The following is a 21,577-nucleotide window of genomic DNA, read 5'->3' on the forward strand; positions in this document are numbered from 1 at the left end:
TACAACTAGATAAATCACTTTATAAATTATTAAAGTAATTTTCTCTCCATTAGTTCATCTAAATATTGGCCTCCAACTTTAAAGCCTTGTTTTTCCAGCAAGGTCACAAGCTCCTCGATTGCTGACCTTTGTTGGGTAGAAGTTCTTACAAGTGATTTTATTTTCTTAACAAGAATCTCAACCTTGTGCTCTTCGTGGCGTAAGTGACGATCCATTCGGTCTTTAACTGCTACAATGACTCCTGTAAAAGTGTACAAAATTATCTTTATCTAGTTGATAGACACTGTTATTTTTATTATTTTAGTTTTAAGTTTTTAATGATCAGTAATGACAGTTAATTAAAAATTTTATTTATTTAAGTTTTGTTAAAATCCATTCTTAAATTTAAGCTATTTTATTGACCGGTATTTTAAATAAATTCTCAAAACCTTTTAGTTACTTAGCTAAATAAAATCTAAATACTTAAATATTATTGTTGTACTAAAAACTTGTAAACACTTTTATGTTACCTTGTAAATATAAAACTCTTATAAAAGTACTATATTAGTTACTTGATAAGTGTATACCGTTTATTATTCTGACTATTCTCCAAAATCTGAAGATCAGTAGACCTCCAACTATTCCAATTAAGTTTTTGTCATGCACAAAAGCAGTAAAAACATCTAAACCAAAAGAGACGAATACAACTATTCCATCTAACAACTCTATTTTATGGTGAACAAAGTGATTAAACTCGGCGTAAAGCTGTAGAATGGTAATTTTATTTATCAAGTCTACCAATATAACGATTTTTTAATTGAAATTATATTCTTAGGTGATAAACTCATTAAACTGAAAAGCTTATACATTAATTTAAATAACCTGTAACTTAAAATCAAAAATTAAGCCAAATTTTTTGCAAATTTTTTTTTTTAAATTTTTTATTAAAAATGGGAACGGTTTAAGTATGCACGGGTATTACTTTTGCTTAGATGAAAGTTTTGCTTAAGTGAAACTTTTGCTTGGGTGAAACTTTTACACAAGTTTCAATTTTTACGGAGCGTATCTTTTGCAATAAAGACTTGTGTAAATTAAAATAAAACTAATGAAAATTCAATAAAACTAGATAAAAAACTGTACGTATAATTAATCGTAAGTAAAACAGAAAACGAAAACTTAAAGAATTTTATAACTTTGAAAATTTGAAGTTTTGCTTGAATGCTTTTTTCAAAACTTTTAGTTTCAAGAAAGTAGTCGCTACAGAAAAACTTTTCAAGAGCATTCATAAAACCTATATTACGAACAAGTTAAGACTTAATTTTTGAAGTGGAGTTTTTTGAAGTGCGGGCAGGAATAAAAGAGTTCGTACCGTTTATTTAGGTTATCCTTCCGTCGGCTTTGGTAATCGCGACATTTTCTAGTATGCAAGTACTGCATATACTTAGTGGGTTTTTAGCTTTTCCAGTATGGTGGATTATTTCCCAGTCTATTTTATAACTAATGTTGTTACTAGAAGAAAACGAAACACTTTGCATCTGTCGAACAAAAATTAATGTTCTCTCAGTAACAAATGCTTAGTTGAAAATGTCATATATAAAGCAAAAATCAGATCAGAAAACAAAACAAAAAACTATTTTGGATCAACGGGTGGGACATTCAAAAAAAGATGGCACAACCGTATCAGTTATTTTAAAAACTACAAAGAAAACGGAACATAAATATCGAAATACATCTGGAAACTGAAAAATAACAACATTGACTATAAAATAGACTGGGGAATAATCCACCATATTGGCAAAGCCAAAAACCCACTAAGTATATGCAGTACTTGCATACTAGAAAAGGTCGCGATTGCCAAAGCCGACAGAAGGGATAATTTAAATAAACGGTACGAACTTTTTTATTCCTGCCCGCACTTCAAAAAACTCCACTTCAAAAATTAAGTCTTAACTTGTTCGTAATATAGGTTTTATGAATGCTCTTGAAAAGTTTTTCTGTAGCTACTACTTTCTTGAAACTAAAAGTTTTGAAAAAAGCATTCAAGCAAAATTTCAAGTCTTATAGTTATTATAAGTATAAAATTCTTTAAATTTTCGGTAGATATGTCACAACCAAAATTAGCTACAATAAAGTGTATCTCAACTTTAAGCTCAATTACTGCTATTAGCTACATTATTATTTAAGCAATGTTTATTTTGAAAACTCACTAGAAGAAAAACGAAGCCTACATATAGGTTTTTATTATATTTTTCATGATTTTATTGATTTCGAAACTTAGCTTAAATGTAAAATTTACCATAAGTTCAACCTTAAGATTAAAATTTAATTTACTTTTTTAAAGTAAAAATTTGTTTTTATCCAATTCTTAAAAAAATATTTACCATGACTGTTACATACTTTTTTAGATTTTTTATTTAAGCACTGACGAGGTTTTTAACCGAAACTTAGTTTGCATAATAAAGCCTTGAAAGAATAAATATATAACTGAATTTTAATAAAACTTTATTGAAATTCAATTATAAGCAATAAAAATTGAGATCACCGTGGAAAAATTCATTGAATAATTGAATAATTTTCGTGAATTAAATAAACTTGAGGTGTTCTGGCCCGCAAAAGACTAAACTTTCTTATATCTGGCCCGGTGACTAAAACCGTTACCCACCCTTAATTTGCAAAGTCCTAAAACTAATTATTGAAACTTTAAAATAGTGAACTTTAAGTACTTTAAATTGCACGTGTGCGTAAACTGTGAATTATTGTAATTTTTTTGACTTATAGTAGCAATTTTTTACATAGTTATATTAAAATAATAAAACTAATACGTTTAATTATTGAAGTTAACCTATTATGTATTTTTAGCTTATTTTGTTTAGACTGAAACAAAAATAAGTATTCAAAAAAACAAACTTAAGCTTTCAAGTTTAATTTTCATCCCATCAATATAAAAACACAGATAAACATGATAACGAAAAGGATTTTTGAAAGGGTCATATTTATATTTTACAGATAAGAATAAGCGATGGGTAGTAACAAATTTATAACTAAACATTTGGGGTATGGTCCATGGTGTAAATAATAAGTGTAAGGGATTAGAGCTGTACATGCAAATATGACGCTTTGTGATACAGCTACAACATTAAATCAAACAACTTATTGTTGTATATATATATGTATTTTTTACTTTTTAAATAGAAACTTGGGTTTAAATATAGTTATATTCTAGAAACAGTAAATTAAGTATGTATAAATGGATCGTTTTTCACTGCAGTTTACGACACATTTTACTTTTTTTTTGTAAATGCCCGTTGATTACAGTTTTTTTTTCAGTTAAACTACCCCAATTACCTTTTTTTGTTAACTTTTTTGAAAGATAATCTCGCCTTAAATTAAACATTTAAAAAGTCTAATCTATGCAGCAACTAACATGATGGCAACTACACTTATTAATTTTTCAGCTTTGTTTGTGATTTATTAGATATAACTTCTCGTTTAGGGCTTATTTAAACACTGTTAATAGTTTAAATATATTATGAATCATCGTGATTCTTTTAAAATTAAACTACATAAACAGGTCTGAAACGTTCTTAATGTTTAGAATTTTGATGTAAACTCAAAACTTATCAGATCCAAAAGGTTTTGTTAATTTTAAGCTGGTACTATTTTTCAACGTTCCATCAACTTACTTTATTAATAAATTTATAAAAATGATGTTTTAATAGTAAAATGATCCATTGAAAATATTTTTGTTGAAATATTAAATGCTTTTACTTTAGTTTCCTTGCGATAATTTAGAGATTAAAAGGCAAATTTATAACGATTATTTTATTTTTTGAATGTTCATGTTCATCTGTATTTGTGATACTTTTTATCGTTATTTTTCGGCAAACAGAAAAAAAAGCTTTAAACTATAAGTAGTCTAGCAGACTACAGTAAAGTTCGATTTTGCGTAGTTTCATGAGCTCACAATGAGTTTTATTTACTCACTCAGTAGTATAATTTCAAATAACCAAAAGTATGAGCTATATAAGCATTGAAATTTCATTAAAAAGCTATATTTTTTTAAATATAATCTTATCTAATACTGTTTTTGTTTCATCTTAAAGCTTTAATCAAAGTTTTCTGTAAAAAGTAATAGGGTTTTTAGTTTTTAAGAACTTTTACTTAATTTAGTTTTTTAAATAATGGTTGTAAAACGTTTGCATAATTTTTAGTTACTGATTTGTAAGTATATACTTTAAGAACGTTTTAAGTTATTTGTCTATAGCTACAACTAGAATACTTTTATTACTAAAGAATGCGTAGTCGTTTGATAGTACAGTCATCATTTAAGTTATCAAGTTGCAGCTCATTATAAAAATTTCTAAATGAGAAATACTTTTTTAATTTTTATCTTTTAAGACTTATAGTTAGTTACAAAATTCATAGTACTAAATTTTGATTTCATTGATAAGTTGTATTTATTTTGTATTTTTTGAATATTGTTGATTGTAGTACAGCTATTTTTTTGTGTTAATAAAATAAGCTTTAAGAATATAATGTAAGGCTTTTAAAGTTTAAAATAACAATAAAAACTACATACTACATTTAAAAAAATATTTTAGTGTATTAAACATAACTGAAAAGTACTAGTTGTGATGACACAGTTAAATCTTAATAATTTAAAGTATATGACAAACGAGTTTTAATTTTAAGAAGTAAATAAAACAGTTGTTTCAAATAAAAAATAGAATTTGATTTAAGCTGTATTTTTAAAAAATAATATTTATAGACAACCGATATCAATTTTTTGAACATAATACCTATTAGATAAATTTTATATCTTTAAGTACTTAAGTATATATTAGTGTAAAATGCTCAGCGTTACTAACCTGTTTTGAATTTTGGTAAAAACAAAAATCATAGTAATGAGTAGGTTTATTTGAATTTAAAGACAAACATAAATTTAAGTTTAGAAAAAAAACATACCTTCATGCATATTTCAACGACAAATATTCCAAGTATTGCAATCGAAAACCCATGTAGCACATGAGGTATAGGGCTAGAGTGATAGTCCAACTTAATTACCTTGAAGTCTATCAGAAGCTCAAACAGCACAAAAATTGAGTCTATCAGTACTAAGCTTAAAACAGTTATCTGTGTTTTTATCATGTATAATGGAACTCTCAGATAAAAGCTATTACATTTAAAAAACAATATAGTATCTTTATGATTTAACTTATGCAGAGTTTTCTTTAAATTACAATAACCACTTTCTATTAAATCGAACTTTTTTATCAAAATAAACTTTCTAGTTTAACAGTAAGTTTTTTTTTTCGATATTTTTAACTAATTAGAGTAAGAAACTTTAGTACACAATTGAAGTATAAGCTTATTTACTTAATTTCAAAACATTTGACACAGTTTTTTAATTTTAAATATAAGTATTTTTAATATCCGCACATCTTAGTCATTAATTAACTATTTTACAAGTTGATTAAGTTCTTTTAAGTAGCTAACAACATAAACATTTTAAAAAAACTTATAAACAATGTGTTTTAATCAAACATACATGAACAGGTCGCGAGTGCATCATGTGATGCATAATTTCTTTTGTCGTGAGTTCATTATCGTGATCAAGATGGTGATCATCTACTACGAAACCACCCGGATGCTCTTCTTTGTTTGTATAAGCAAATTTCATGTAGTTAAACATTTTGAGATCGCGACGTGTTTTTCTTCTGTTGGCTATTGAAGCTAAAAAGGCATTTTTTAAAAATGTTAACTCATTGTTATATTAATTCATTATTTGATACGTATTCGCTAATTCGAAACGGTTATTTTTAGAAATTTTACAAAAAAAATTAAAAGTTACAAAATTAAAATTTACTAACATAAAATATTGAAACATAACATTTTTTAGTTTAATAGAACAAAAAAACATGAAAATACTTGAAAACACACAAAAAGTAAAAAAAATAACACTATAACGATATTTAAAGATTAATTTTTAGATAACCAATAAATTTAGTTTCAAATTTTCCTCTTAAATTATCTTAAGGGTTATGTTTGTATACTTGACTATTTCACTTAAAAACTTTTTTTTTTGTTTCTTGATGTCATATGAATTTAAAATGATCAAAAAAATTTCTGTTGGTATTAAAGATAAACACAAACTTATTTACATTAAAAATATGGAAGGCTAATAGAAAACAAAACATCAACATGTCAAAAGTTACAACATAACTAATAATTATAATTTACATGTCAATAGCATATTCAAGAATATCATAAAATTTTGTATCAACAATTTTATTTGTCGTGATTTAATTTTTTGAGTTTAAGTCGTCGTAATTTTTGTTATCCTACTAAAGATGTGTTGCCTTTAATTAGTCTTAGTTTAGTTTAAAACTATTCCACAAAAATAGTTTAGGATCTATAGTAGTAATGTTAATTCTTATTGTACTACTTATTGTTAACTTTAATCTGAAATTTTTTTTAAACATTTGATATGTTAGCAACCAACCATTTGTAGAAAAAGTCCTGACTGACATAGCATACAAGTTTATTACTTATAACACTTACAAGCTCAACATTTGCAAACTTTCAAAATAACACATGCAAAAGCATTTAAATACTTTAATTTTTGTTGTTGATCTAATTGATATTTTTTAAACTGAATAATATTTTAATTAGCATATACACAGAAAATGATCTTTAAATAGTTTAGAAACTCAAGTGAACCGTATTCATTCGATAGTTATGTGTACTGTAGTGAATGAAACTTTTTGATATAGTTTTTATTTTGTTGTATTTTTTATTATAGACTAAAAAATAAGTTTAAAACTTCTAGAAATTTTGTATTGTTTACGTTTAAACATTTATAATGTAGTTTTGAAATTAATATACTAATACTACAGTCCTGCAAAATTCATAATTCTAATTTAGAACAGACAAAATTGTATAGCAGTATAATATTTGGTGTGTTATTTTCTTTGATCTATTGGTTTAATTCTCTGAAGTATAAGTTTTAATAACTAAACATTAACATACTTTTTAGTAATAAAACAGAATCTAAAAGAAGTTTAACGACACTTCAATGCTCCACGTACTTTAGTAAGCATTCTCAAAGTGATCTTATCTAAAATATAAAATTTCATAGGATTGTTTTTTTTTCTACAAATTTTCTATATAACATGTCAAGAAAAAAAAAGTTTTTTACCTTTATTGAGTGATAGAAACGTTAGACTTCGCATAAAACCTATTTTAAAAATTTGTTTAAAAACACTAGAGGCTATTTTTCATTTTTAACAAATAAAGTTGTCAGGACTTTATTTTGATTAAAAAAGCAAAAAAGTAATGAATAAAAGTTTCAAAAAATGGTTTAAAAAAAAAAAATATTTTAGATTTTTTATGAATTGAATGGAATATACTAAACTTTTCTTATTTACAGTATTTGTTTTTAAGTTTATAAGCTTTTACTAAAGATTAATTAAACTTTTTTTATTATATTTAAAACAGTTTTTTTTTGTTTTGTTACATATTTAAGTTTATTAATTGCATTAAAATAAACACATTTATTTTAACTGGTAAGTTAGTATTTGGAAACAACATGGTAAATACCTTTTTTGTCAAGAAAATAACAAAAGGCTTGACTTAAAACTTCTTTTTTCTACTTATCGAAGGTATTTGATAGTTATTTAGTACTTTTTAATAAAAACAAGACGTTATATACAATTAAAAGTTTAGTATAAAACAATAAAACTTGGTTTTAAGATCAGGAGTCTTTTATTATTAGCAGAATAACCAAACGAATAACACTTTTTTTTTTGTTTTAGCAAAAGTTTGTATAAACAAACTTAAAAAATATCATTAACACAAAACGTTTCAGTGTTTTATATTATTTAAGTTTCTTTAATGATAGTGAAATACAAAACGTAAATATTTTAAATATATATATATATATAGTTTCTAGTTTTATATCTTTAAGAATTGTATTTAACGTTAAGTAAGCTTGTACTCAATTTTTAAACAACACGTATATAATAAACTATACAAAAGTATACTAAGTTTGAAAAATCGGTATGATACAATTCATAAAAATAGTTTTAAAGCAATGTATAATGTTTGTATGCTTTTTTAAAACAAAAAAAAAGTACTGTTTTTATTACGAAAATTCTAATTTGTAAAATCAATTTTTAGTTAAATACAAGACAAATAATTAACTCTATAATGCTTTTTGTAAAAAAACATAAGTAGCAGAAAAACTAAAAAAAAAAGTAATCAAAAGATTTTACTAAGTAATGTAAATCAGACTTTGAAAAAAAAATATATTAAGTTACAATATATAAGTAAATATAACAGTTTTATATAGATTTTTTAGCAGATAAACACATTTTTATAATTATTGAAGTTATTATAAAAGTATAAGTAGAAAAAATTTAATTTGTTTAAAGTAAAAATACCTTTACTTAGACTAAGTTCATCATTATTTTTTGATATTGCCATTTTGTCTTATTTGAAACTTCAGAGTTTTTCTAATCAATGCTGACTTTTTATCGATTTTAAACTAAACTTTTGTTATATTTTGTTGCATGTAAACGTAGGTTGACGTTTATTATGACGTAAGTATGTACATGAATTACTTCCTTAATTTTTTTTAGTTATCAAGCTTTATAATTAAATTTATCTATATTAGTAAATTAGAGTTGTATGTTCATCTTTTCTTAGTGTACTAATTAAAATAAATAAAGTTTACACTATCAAGTCAGTAGAACTTAGTTGCTACTTAAAAAAGTGTAAACGACATTGTTTCTTATAAGCCATTTTATAAATGTTTTTATAATTTACTTCATTCATATAAGAGATCAACGTATATTACTTTAGTTTCTCATTATATAAAAAATGATATATCTAAAGTAGTTGTAGACAAGTTGCTTAGATAACATTTTTACACACGTGCCATAATACTAAACAAATCTGGTATAGGATTAGTAACTTTAAAAAAACTTAAAACAACAAAATAAAATTAAAGTTTTTAAAACAAAGTACAAAAATTAAAATAGTAATTAGGCATTCAAAGCTCTAACAAACAATTAAGTTACAGCACCGTACACAAAAACACAACAACTTAAAATGCATATGCATTACATTTTAAAAAGGATAAATAATTATAGCTTAAGAAAAGATTTCAGAATGTCGATGCTCGATGTATCTGTAGTTCACATTACTTCTCGGAGCTATTGTTTCAGCACTTCGCAACGCATAAGGACCAACGTAAGGAAGGTTAGTTTAGCTTTTAATAGATACTTTTCCGACAATTTCAAGTTTGAAACCCGGTCTTCTTTAGTTTGTATAATAAACAGTATTATTAGGATTACCCGAGACCGCAATACGAGCTCAAAATGTCGATGCTTAATGTGTCCTGCAATTCACATTAATTCTCGGAGCTATTAATTCCTCATTTCACAACGCATAAGGACCAACGTATGGTAGGATATTTTCTATTAATTTTTTTATTTTTCTACAACTACAAGTTCGAAACTCGGTTTTCTTCAGTTTTATATGACAAACTGTATGATTAGGATTATCCGAGGGTTACCCGAGACCGCAATACGCATTCATAATGTCGATGCTCTCTGTTTCCTGCAATTCACATTACTTCAAGGAGCTATCAATTTATTACTTCGCAACACATAAGGACCAACGTAAGGTAGGTTTATAATCCCCGGCCTGGTTAAGGGATTACTTTTACAGTTTTAATACAAATTAGTATTTACTGACACATAAACATAACAGTCTAGTAATAGTTGTGTTCAATAATGTTTATTTAACAAAGCAAAATACAACATACACTAATCAAGTTTGTAGCAACTAATAACACATAATAATCATAAGAAAACATAAATACTCATAAGCGCCAAAATTACAAACCAAGTGTGGTAGAAAACAAAATAAAAAATAACAAAATATACTTTGTTACATCTTCCCTCCTCAAATCTTCTAACTAAAGACCTTTGGAGCGTTTTTGTAATTTTTCTACTAAAAAATTAACTTAAAGTTAAAATAATTAAATATTTAATATTTAACAATTTTTTTTAAATCAAAAAGTTATCACAACAAATATAAAAAATCCTTCTATTTAAACGGTTCCTCTTCTTTTTCAACATTAGCTGCTGCTTTCACTAACTATCTCTCTCTCCCAGAACCATTTCAGTCTCCGAATCCGTACAAAGTACGTCCTTGAAGCTTCAATGCGTATACAAAATCCATAGCGTTGACTGTCTTACGCTTGACATGCTCAGTATAAGTGACTGCACCACGAACAACGTTTTCCAAAAATACTTTCAGCACACTATGAGTTTCTTCGCAAATAAAGCCTGAAACACGCTTGACACCGTCTCATCGAGCGGCGAATGGCGGGCTTGGTGATACCCTGAATGTTATCACGAAGGACTTTACGATGGCGTTTGGCGCCCCCTTTTCCCTAACCTTTTGCTACTTTACCACGACGATTTTGATAATAAAATTGTCGTGTTCTGAGTGTTGAGCATTTGCTTATCAGTTTCCTTCATTGACAAGTTTTATGATATACTAACCAGCCGTGACCCGTCATTTTTGCTTAACTCTTTTGGTGTGCTTAGTGACTGCTTTTGTACCTTCAGGGACGGCGTTTTTAGCCAACTAACCGGCAATAACAGACGAATAGCACTTTAAATTTGCAACTGCTGATGGTTGAACGTTTTTTTTAGTGAAGCATCAGCAGAAATGAAAAAGATAATGATGCTTATGGCCTCGCTTAATATTCAAGTGTCAGGGTGTACTTGCTTGAGCATTTTGTACACGTATATGATAAAGCTTTTCTTGCAGTGAGACCTGCGCTAAACATATTTTCATTCACCAAACACATACTAACGAGTATTTCATGAATTTTATTTTCTTATTTCCTACAACATGAAAAATGTTTTGAGCAAAAAAGTTCAAGATATTGTTTATAAAACTGTGGATTGACTGTTGACAGAAGGCCAATTGAAACATGAATTTGAAGATATTTGGTATCCTTTGGCTAACTTGATTATTTTTTTGTTAGCAATTCGTGATATTTTTGAAAACTTTATGTTAAGCCAGAATTGCCCATTTTGCTGAAATTTGAGTTAGTAACTTTGTAAATGCACAACTTTAGGAGAAAAATTAACAGTTTTAGAATAAAAACCAGGGGATGGCAAATTACTTTGCTGGGAACTTAAATCAATATGTGAAATTTTGGGAGTTGAGTGTTTTTGAGTGAAATCAAGCTTTTTTGAATCAAAAGTCAAACTAGTGGGTGACACCTTGCGGGGTCTGACAATGTTTTCATCAGTAGTAAGCAAACTGTGGCTTGTGCTATTCTTTTTGGATATGCTTATAGGTGTTGTTACTTTTGTTAAACTTTGTTTTTGCTGATTGAACAACTGATTTGATCTATGGGAAATCTGAATAAAATTTGACTTGCCTTTTTTTTGTGCTGTTGCAAAACATCTCTTCTTTGTTGGTTGTATTTTCTTGAGGTGTTTTTGTTTCTATGGTAGTTTTGTTTAGACTTAGGCCGTCTCTGCCCATAATTGACCTGTTGAACTGGACAAGGATATTCACTCTTTTTTTGGTATGAGAATTGCTAATTTTTATACTTAAAAATCTTGTAAAAGAAGTTTCTAGAATGACTTTACTCATAACTGACTTGTTAAATTGGAAGTTTTCTTCATTGGTATGAAAACTGCTGATTTTGTTTATTTAAAAATTTGTCAAAGGAGTTTTTAGAATGTCCTTGTCCAGGAAAAACTTTTTGGTCTGACAATTTTTTTCTTTTTTGGTAGGAGAACTGCTGATTTTTTTTTTTATTTCTTGAAATACATGTCAACTGAACTTTTAGGATATGCTTGTCCATTAATAACTTTTTGTCTGGAGGTTTATTTTTTCTTTAGTAGGACAACTGTTGGTTTTGATTTTGTTTTTTGAAACAACTGCCTTGTCTTGCACTATCTTTTGTTTTGATCATGTCAAAGTCACACGTTAAAATCACTTATTTTCTATATTCTTCAAACCTAGAGACAGGCTACTAGATAATTTTCTTTTAAATGTTTTGATATGAGGTGCATAAAAAGAAGTTTCTGCAATATTTCCTTGTCTCCTAATTCAGCAAGTCACTTTTTAACTTCAATGTTAAGGTCCTGACAGAATGTAGTTGTTTTTTGGTAGTAAAACCCTTGGCAAAACTCAACCTTTTTTTATTAGGAAAGCCCGTAAACTTTTAAAGTTACTATCTCTACGGTCAGTGCTTAAGGTATAGGCACACATGTCTTTGTTTGGTCAAAACTCACGAGTGACCCAGTATTTTTCAGCTTCATTAAAAATGACATAGTCAGCCATACCTTTCCCAAAGTATAAAAATTGTTGTTTTGAGTCTTCAATATCAAAAGTAAATCTTTCGAACCATTTTAATCTTTTATCTTTAAAGTTTAAGTTTTGTACACCTTGTTGGTTTTCCATTATGGCACTATTTATATTTCTTGAATTAGCAGGTTCTATTACTGACATGTATGTGCTGAGTCAGCTTGAAGGTGCAATGTATAAGTCGCCACCAATTAGAATCCCCGGCCTGGTTAAGGGATTACTTTTACTGTTTTAATAAAAATTAGTATTTCCTGACACATATACATAACAGTTTAGTAATAGTTGTGTTCAATGATGTTTGTTTAACAAAGCAAAACACGACATACACTAACTAAGTTTGTAGCATCTGATAACACAAAATAATCATAAGAAAACATAAACATTCTTAAGCGCCAAATTTACAAATTAGTGTGGTAGAAAACAAAATCAAAAATAACAAAAGACATTTTGTTACAGGTTTTTTTCAATTAACTTTTTTTTCGAAAACTATAATGTCGAAACTCGGTCTTCAAAAGTTTTTATGATAAACAGTATGATTAGGGTTACCCGATACCGCAATACGCCTTCAGAATGTCGATAAGCAATGTGTCTTTTAATTCACATTTCTTCTCGGAGCTATTACTTCGTTACTTTGCAACGAATAAGGATAAACGTAAGGTTATAACAAGTAGTAGCTTCTACTTGTTTCAAAAGCTAGAAAGAGGAAAAAAAAACTTCAAAGTTTTAAGCACTCATAAATAAAACAAAACAATTAAGTAAGGTAGCAAGGGTAGTATAACAAGTAGAAGTTTACTACTTGTTTCTAGAAGTACAATAAAGGAGTCAAAGATAAGTTTAAGTGGAAAATTACATCAAAGGAGTCAACATAAGTTTAAGAGGAAATTTACAACGAAGGAGTTAACATAAGTTTAAGTGGAAAATTACAGAAAGGCTTTTGCACGTGACGTAGTAAGTAGAGAATAGAGTAAAATATAAATAAGTTTTTCTTAGTATTTTAAAAGGATGTTTGGGTTGTTGTGCGGGTTGTTGTTGACGGATCGGGCAAAGGGAATAGAAGTACTGCAGAGGATAGAAGAATCGTTCGAGTTTTGTAAATCGTAGCCAGCGAACAGTCACTAAGCTTAAGAAAACCTCGAGTCAGTTGTGGTAGAACTGCATCACGTTACTTTATCACATTATCTTGTTTTGTTTTCTAATGTATATAAAATCACCATTCACTTTAAGTTGTCTTCTTAACACTAGCTTAGTAGTAAGCTCAATACATTAAATTTAATGATCGTTCCATTAGAACGTTTCATAATATTATTTATATATATAAACTAATTAATATTTCATGTCGTCCAAACGCTTATCGATGGACACATAAAACGCATGACGCGGTCACAAACAAAGGCGAAGAGCCAGAACAAGCAATTACCTAACCTAACTACGACCGAGCCATCGGTCAGAGGTTATAAGGTAGATTATTTACAATTTTTAAATTTTTTTTTTCGAAAATTACGAGTTTGAAACCCGGTCTTCTTCAGTTTGTATGATAAACAGTATTATTAATTTACACGAGGATTACCTGAGGCCGCAATAGGCTTTCAGAATGTCGATGCTCAATGTGTCGTGCAATTCACATCGCTTCTCGGAGCTGTTAATTTGTTACTTCGCAACGCACAAGACAAACGTAACGTAGGTTAATTTCGAATAAATTTTCTTTTTTCGACAATTACGAGGTCGATAACCGGTCTTCTTCAGTTTGTATGATAAACAGTATTATTAATTTACACGAGGATTACCTTAGGCCGCAATAGACGTTCAGAATGTCGATGCTCAATATGTCCTGCAGTTCACAGTACTCCTCGGAGCTATTACTTCGTTACTTCACAACTCATAAGGACCTCTGCCAGACATCTAAAGACACTGTGTACTTTGCTTTTCTCTTACAACTTATATTTTTGTCTTGAATATAAGCGAGTATAGCTAAACTAACTACTTATCTAAATTTGATCGTGTTTGTATTTTCAGTATTCTGATTTACAGCAGCTAAACGTGGTCCCTGTAAAAATTTTGAAGAAAATAAAATCCTTCAACCAAAAATACCTCTGCCGTATTCTCAGATTTAAATAGCAAAATTAGATTAGAACTGAATGGGTCTCAACACTTTGTTAATCAATATAAGCTGGTTTAGGCTTGGCTAACTATGTCATGTCTGTTTTAAGGACGAGTGAGCAGCGAACTTATTTACACTTTCATGAAAACACATATATGAATAAGAAATATATTTCAAACATATTTTTCCTAGCTAAATCAGGCCTATAAGCATAAATTAAAATCAATAAAACAAAATAAAGTTTTACTATACAACTCAAATAAAAACAAAAAAGCATTGGTTGGTTCAATACGTGTAGTGATTAAAATTTTTAAACATAAAACTAATACTAATACTACTTGAAATTTAAATATTATTTTTGTGGTCAAAAATTATCAAAAAGTAATTTAAAGTAGTGAAAAGTATTTTTTTACTCATTTATTTACAGTTTATAAAATGAAAAATATTAAAAGTCAAGTTCTTGACATTGTACAAATCAAACTTAAACTAATGTATTAAAGTTATGCTTTAACAATGTATGGGGTTGTACAAAAGTTTTAGCCGTAATATTTTCCTGTTTAAGTATTTTATTTAGTAAAAAATTAATGTGTTTTGAGTCATATAAAAACACAGTTATTCGATAAACAATTAAACTGTCGTTTACAAAATGCTGTTATAAAAAAAATCATGAACAGTTGTTTGTAGTTACTTCGAATACATTTGTAAAATTTCGTATCTAAATTTAACTGATTGTGTTTATTGAAAAAAAAAAATTAAGATCAAATTATAATTACTGTATAGTTCATCTGGGTAATTTCCTTGAAATTTTTATATAAATAAGTAATTGAAAATTTGCTATAAATATGTTTTTGGAGCTGCATGTAAGGTTATAACAAAACAAAACTAATAACTGAAGCTCATTTAAAAAATAAAAATACGTATATAAGAAATAGTTCATTAGTACAATATACGTGAGAACAAATTAATTTTATTTACAAGTTAATGTTTTTAAGCACAGAACTTAATTATACTAGCAAGTGACGTATATCGAATGCGTAAATTTCGAAAAACTAATTGTCTTTAAATAAACTTTGATGCAAATCATTAGAGGTTATTTTCTTAACACCAAGGCAATTTTATTAATTATCTATTTGTATTTATATTGTTATATTTTTATAACTATAAATCTTTTTTTTTTGAAAAAACATAACTAAACCAGTAAAAACAATTCAAAAAATTAGATACTTTGAAATTAAAAAAAGTGTTAAAGTAAAACATTAATGTTTAGCTAGTATAACGAAAAACAATACAATTAATTTTTTTTTCCTACAGTTTTGGTTTTTATACGTGACTAAAAAAACCAACAGCATAACTAACTAGTAACTAAACTTTAAAAATAATCGAAAACCGTTTAAGTTCAGTATAGTATTTGTTTAAATTACAAAAAAGAAGCATTTTAATTATTCAATAACCATTTATGTATATAAAACTGTTTTAATTTACTTTTTTTTAAACTTTATGTAAAATAATTAAATACTATTACTAAAAAAATTGAGAGTTTTCTTAGAATAAATTTAAATTCTACAATAAATCAGTGTAGTTCAGTAATAAAAATATATTACACACTTTCAAAGTAAAATTAAGATTTTAATTAGAAAGTCCATGTTTTTTATTTGTTTATTTATACTATAAATTACTTATGCAAGTTATTGCATGGTTTACTTTTTTAAATTAGCTCTCATTAATGTAAAGTTTACTGTGATCCAATTATCAATTAATAATTTAAAACTAGTTACTGCTTTTTTCAAGATGTTTACCTCTTGTTCAGGTAAATTGTTAACAAACCACTTTGTAAATTTAATTTTTATTGTTTTAAAATCTAATCATAATTTCCGATTGAAAAACATTTTAGGGAACTAACTTGAGTTTTTTTTTAATGTTTTCAGGGGTAGCACAGACTCTATTCTAAAATCAACGTTAGTGATAGTATACTTATACTAAACTAAAATATCTATAGATCAGCTAAAGGTTTACTAGTGTAGAAAAAAGGAGTTGTTGTTGTTTATCATGAAACCAACCTATAGTTTTTTTTGTATAAAAATGTGTACTTTTCTTAATACCTAAGTTTACTTTTTATTTTAATAGTAAAATATTTATAAATTACTGCAAACTTTTAGTAAGTATACTGTAGGGTTGACTTGGTTGCTTTAGAGACGATTTTTTATAGAAAAGAAAAGAAATATATTGTTATAAACTTAGTACAATAGCCTTCCCATTGCAACACTATTACTTAAGGTAATATATAATTTTAAACCTGTTGCATTTTCTGATTAGCCATACATAATTTTGATAACAAACGACTGAACGTAAAATTGAAATTACCATTGTTTTTGAGTACATACAGACTTGTTTTATTTAATACTGACGTTTTAATTATATGCTATATAGAGCACTATATTTTGGTTGCCGTTTAGATATTGTGATTTAGTTTTTGAATTACACATGTACTAACTAAATATTAATATATATTTAATATAGAAATTTTAGTAAATATTACTATACAACGAATAAAAAAATTAACTCTATGAAGTAAAAACCGTATTATTTTTTTTTTAATTCGAGTAGTTCATTTTGTTAAAGTATTAGCAAAATAAGCACTAGTTCAACATACTGGAACATTTAATACTTTATCACAAATTTAAAGTTTAACTACTGTTTTTAGAATTCTTTTAAAAAAATTTATGAATTTTACTTTTATAAAAACGTACTAAATTGTATTATAACTGGTAGTGACCTTTTCAAAAAATTTTATAGAGCTAAATTATACTCAATGCTTTTTCCTAGTACGAATATGTTATGCAATTTTTGTTCTTATTTTGTTTTAAACGTAGTAACAAACGATAGTGGTAGATAAAAAGTATTTGAATCGATTAGTTTTAAAATATTTTTTTTGTATTTTTGATTAAGATTAGTAGTTAATCAAAAAATACTAAGAAATTATTTCAAAATTTCTAGTAAAATTTAATTTTCTCTTCTCTCACATAAATGCAAAAAAAAAAAAATATTGTTTAAGTATACTTCAGCAGTATTCCTTCATTCTTTTTATATTGATAAAGGAGTAACTATTCATGTTATTCAAACTAGTTTATGTTTTGTAACAAATATAAAACAATACAGTTTGATTATATTGTTCTTAAAGCTTTTAGCAGGCAAGCAAATTACTTCTAGAAACCTTTTTTAGTAATTTTAAAGATTTTTAATTTTATAATTTATTTGTAAAAAAGTAACTATGTATTTTTAACAATTTAGCATACAAGAGAGCTACCTTTTTTAAATTTTGCTAGGTTAATTTTACAATCGACTAAAAGTGTTTAAATATTTATTGCTCAGAAAACTGTATTTTACTGTAGACTTTATTTATCCAATAATATTCTAAAAAAATATTTCTAATAAAAAATAAGTACGCATTTCAATAAACTTTTGATTTTAACTTTAGTTGCTTATTTTTGATAAATACACTTTAAATTTTTACTACTTTAATTTTTTTTTTAGTTATAAAGATATAATTGAATAACACAATGACTAATACCTAGTTTTATTAATTTGCAAGTTTATTTGGACAAACACATCTTAGTAATAAACAGTTAAAAACAACTATTTAATAGAAGTGTCAATAGGAGTTTTATTTTACTTTTTACTTTATTTCTATTAGTTGTTAAAAGTCTTAAAATGGATTCATACATTATTTTGTTACAAAAACAAAACATGTCATATTAAACATAGTTTTAATTGTCAAAATAATTTCGAATTAATTTCTAATTTTTCGAACATAAAAACAACATTTTTTTTAATCTCACACAAATTTAATTTTTAAGTTATTTTTAAACAATTATTCCTACATGATTTGTTGTGAAGAATAGAAATTTTAAAAGTATCGACTTAAAAACCTCATTTTGAAAAACAAAGGATGTTCTTCTTACAAAAACTAATCTAAACTGATTAGCATGTCTTAAAAAAATGTTATGAGGGAATGCAATATTCCAACTAAACCTAACAGTGTACTTACCTTAGATTTTAATTAAACTAATTTTGAATTTCAATTTTCATAAAACACAAACTTTGGTTTTACAAGTAAAGAAATCTATTTAAGAAGAATTTTTTGGTAACTTAACTTAAAAAATCAAGTAGTTTTTTGAAAACTAAAAAAATATATGTTATTAAGTTCACTAGAGGGCGAATTTTGGCGTCTTTTTGGACTATTTTGTTAAAAAAATCATTAAAATAATCGATTATAAATATATGCTTAATGTTTATACTTTACTAATTCCCACTTAAACTAACATTTTTTTGGCATTTAACTATTTGTCATTTAAACTTCCCGTTTTAAAATGAATGCTGTTGATAAAACACTGATAGTTTTAAAATTTATCTAACTTAAAGCTTACTAGGTAACTAAGTAATTCAAAAGTTTCAGAATAAAAAAACTTATACAACTTCGCTTAAAGCTTATATATATTTTTTAAATATCATCTCGAAAAAGATAAAAAGTTGTACTTTAATTGTAAATTTAAATGTTTTTTTTTCGATGAAGTATTGCGGTGTTGTAAAGCTTTTTCTAAGTTTCAACATAAACACTCTATATTTAATTCAGTGTTCTTTGAAATTTATTTTTAAGTAGTCTTAATAAAATTCTTAGAAACCTTCCTAAAATAATTTTTAACTTTTGTTTTGAAAATCCTTGACAACAGTTTGAGCTGAATTGCCAGTTTTTTGTAACTTTTCAATAACACATCGTTTATTTTTTATTCTTCAAATAACAAAACTTTAATCAAAATTAATTTCTCAAAAACGTAATCTGTATGAGATTATCGATTTTATTTTTTGTACCAGAAGGTAAATAACACATTTCTTGTATTATGCGCATTAATATATGATGTTATATAACATTTTAACATGATACGACGAACAGTTTACAAACTATCCTCTTAAACTGTTTAATTGCTTGTGTTTTAACTACATCTAAAAAAGGTTAAAACTCAGTTTTTTTAAGTTTGATGTTTTTTAAATAAATAAAACTTTGTAATGAGTAAAGTACATTATGCGTCACTGCTTTCAATTGAACGAAGCAAGAAAAACGAAATTAATATTTTTGAAGCGGACGAGAGCTACATACAAAATATTAAAAGTTAGTTTGTTGCTCTGTTATACTAAGATAGTTGTCATGGTATAATATCAAAGCTTAAAACTATAAAAGCACACTGATTAAATCTTAAGACTTTAGTTAAAAGTAGAAATATACATTTTATAAATAGGTTTAAAAAAGTTAATGTTTTAATGATTAAACATTTTTATTTGTTAACCAAAATAATTTGTTGTTTAAATAATGTTTTTAAACAATAAAATTAAACTTCGTTATAAGTTTCCACCTTTACCAAATAATAACTTTATATAAAAAGTTTTACATATACTAAAAAACTATATGAAAAAACTATAAAAAGTTTTAAAACTTTTACACTGCAAAAAAAAACAGCAACGCTTTAGTACAGGGCTTGGCAAACTGCAGCCTACAAGCCAAATACGACATTAAACAAAAATTCTGCGGCACACGTTTTATTTTTTACCTAAAAACATACTTTTTAAAAACAGCAAAGTTAAAGTTTTTTGTGATAGAAACTACGACTAGGCTTTTAAGTTAATAGTTAGAAATATCAGTGCTTTTTTTTTTGATCTTTTTCATATATTTGATTAAGAATAGTAATTTTAAAAGATTAGTACTATTATTTTAAGTAACTGCGGTCTGCGGAAAATTATTTTTATAAATTGTAGCCCTTAAACAGTTTTTTCTAGAAAGTTTAGTCGTATAATCATAAAAGGCTGCCGATCCCTGTTTTAGTACTTGCTTTTTAAGTAAAAATGTTTTTTGCTAGTGAGTTAAGTCTAAATCGATTATCTGTAATAGAATATTAGAACTGAGTATCAATTGTTTGAAACTTTTTAACTATTGTTTTTCACATTCTTTCATTTAGGTTATACCATGTAAGTTGTGCAAGAAGTTAGCTTAAGTAATTAAGTGTATTCGTGTATTAATCATGGCTTAATTAACAATAAACTGCTTATATTATATAAAGTCTTTAAAAACTAATTGAAGAGTTTAACAAAAATATTTTTTTAAAGTTTTTCTTGAAAACTTTGATGAAAATGAAAAAAAATACAAAAAGATTAACGACAAAACTAAAAAGTTGATAACTCTTTGGGCAATATTTGTTTTATCACTAACTGGTTCTATCACTATGTTTATACTGTCATCAAAAGAAAAAGGTAAGTGATCAAAATCTAATCTAAAAAAATCATTAAACAGCAGAACTTAACGATTCAAAATTAATAAACTTACAGTGAATGAAAATCTAAAAGAATCGGAAAGCTTCGAAACAGGTACAATTTTAAACTGCTTTAAAAATATACATCATTTTTTACTATCTATCCTTAAAATATATATATATATATATATAATTTATTGAAATGACGATTTTCAAAATTCTGGAACATAGGTTTCATAAAGCTTTAATTTTTCATAAAGCTTTAATCATCAGCCAGATAAATTCAAAAGCCCTTCAAGTGGGCTCAGTTGAAAGTGTTTAAGTTTAAACATTAACCTTATTTTATATATATATATATATAAAGCTTTAGTTAGGGTATACCTGGAAGTATTTAAAAATAAAAGGTTAAAAATTTAAAACAAACTATTAAGAATACACCAAGTATCGTAAAAGTGAGCATTTTTTATTAAAAAACTATAAAAATTATAATCTGCTTAAATCCAATTAGAAACTGTCAATGCTTAAAGTGAGTCATTAAAAACATATTCTGTAATTTAAAAATATAACGTAGAACATACACGTTCATTTTGAAATTGATTGAATTCAAAAATAAACAAGTACACTTTTAGTTGATAATGCTAAACACAAAATTTAAACGCTATTTGAGAACGCACTTTGATAAAAAATCATGTTTTTATTTTTTCTACGAAGATTTACACAGTTAAACTTTTGGTGTAAGCAAAAAATTTATTTATAAAATAAACTACTGTCAGAAAAATACCTTAAGTACTCATATTTT

General features: G+C 26.2%; 1 protein-coding gene across 1 annotated transcript; it reads right to left on the reverse strand.

The window, feature by feature from the left end:
- LOC145829810 (voltage-gated hydrogen channel 1-like) lies at positions 1 to 8,547 on the reverse strand. Its single transcript, XM_082937677.1, has 5 exons — positions 8,421 to 8,547; positions 5,528 to 5,712; positions 4,945 to 5,112; positions 567 to 744; positions 1 to 241 (listed from the first exon to the last, which is right to left on the reverse strand). The coding sequence occupies exons 1-5, from the start codon at positions 8,461 to 8,463 to the stop codon at positions 30 to 32; spliced, it is 786 nt and encodes a 261-aa protein (XP_082793803.1). The 5' UTR covers positions 8,464 to 8,547; the 3' UTR covers positions 1 to 29.
- Positions 8,548 to 21,577: the final 13,030 nt, after the last annotated feature.

The sequence above is a fragment of the Thalia democratica genome, chromosome 2 (assembly GCF_965202585.1).
Source record: "Thalia democratica chromosome 2, ktThaDemo2.hap1.1, whole genome shotgun sequence".
Lineage (NCBI taxonomy): Eukaryota > Metazoa > Chordata > Thaliacea > Salpida > Salpidae > Thalia > Thalia democratica.

Bases quoted from the DNA above. Each gene is read 5' to 3' on its own strand.
- LOC145829810 (XM_082937677.1), bottom strand. From the start codon at position 8,463: ATGGCAATATCAAAAAATAATGATGAACTTAGTCTAAGTAAAG. The intron at 745-4,944 runs GTATGTTTTTTT...ACCATTCTACAG, and splicing joins TCGTTGAAATATGCATGAAG to CTTTACGCCGAGTTTAATCA. The intron at 242-566 runs GTATACACTTAT...ACACTTTTACAG, and splicing joins AATAGTCAGAATAATAAACG to GAGTCATTGTAGCAGTTAAA.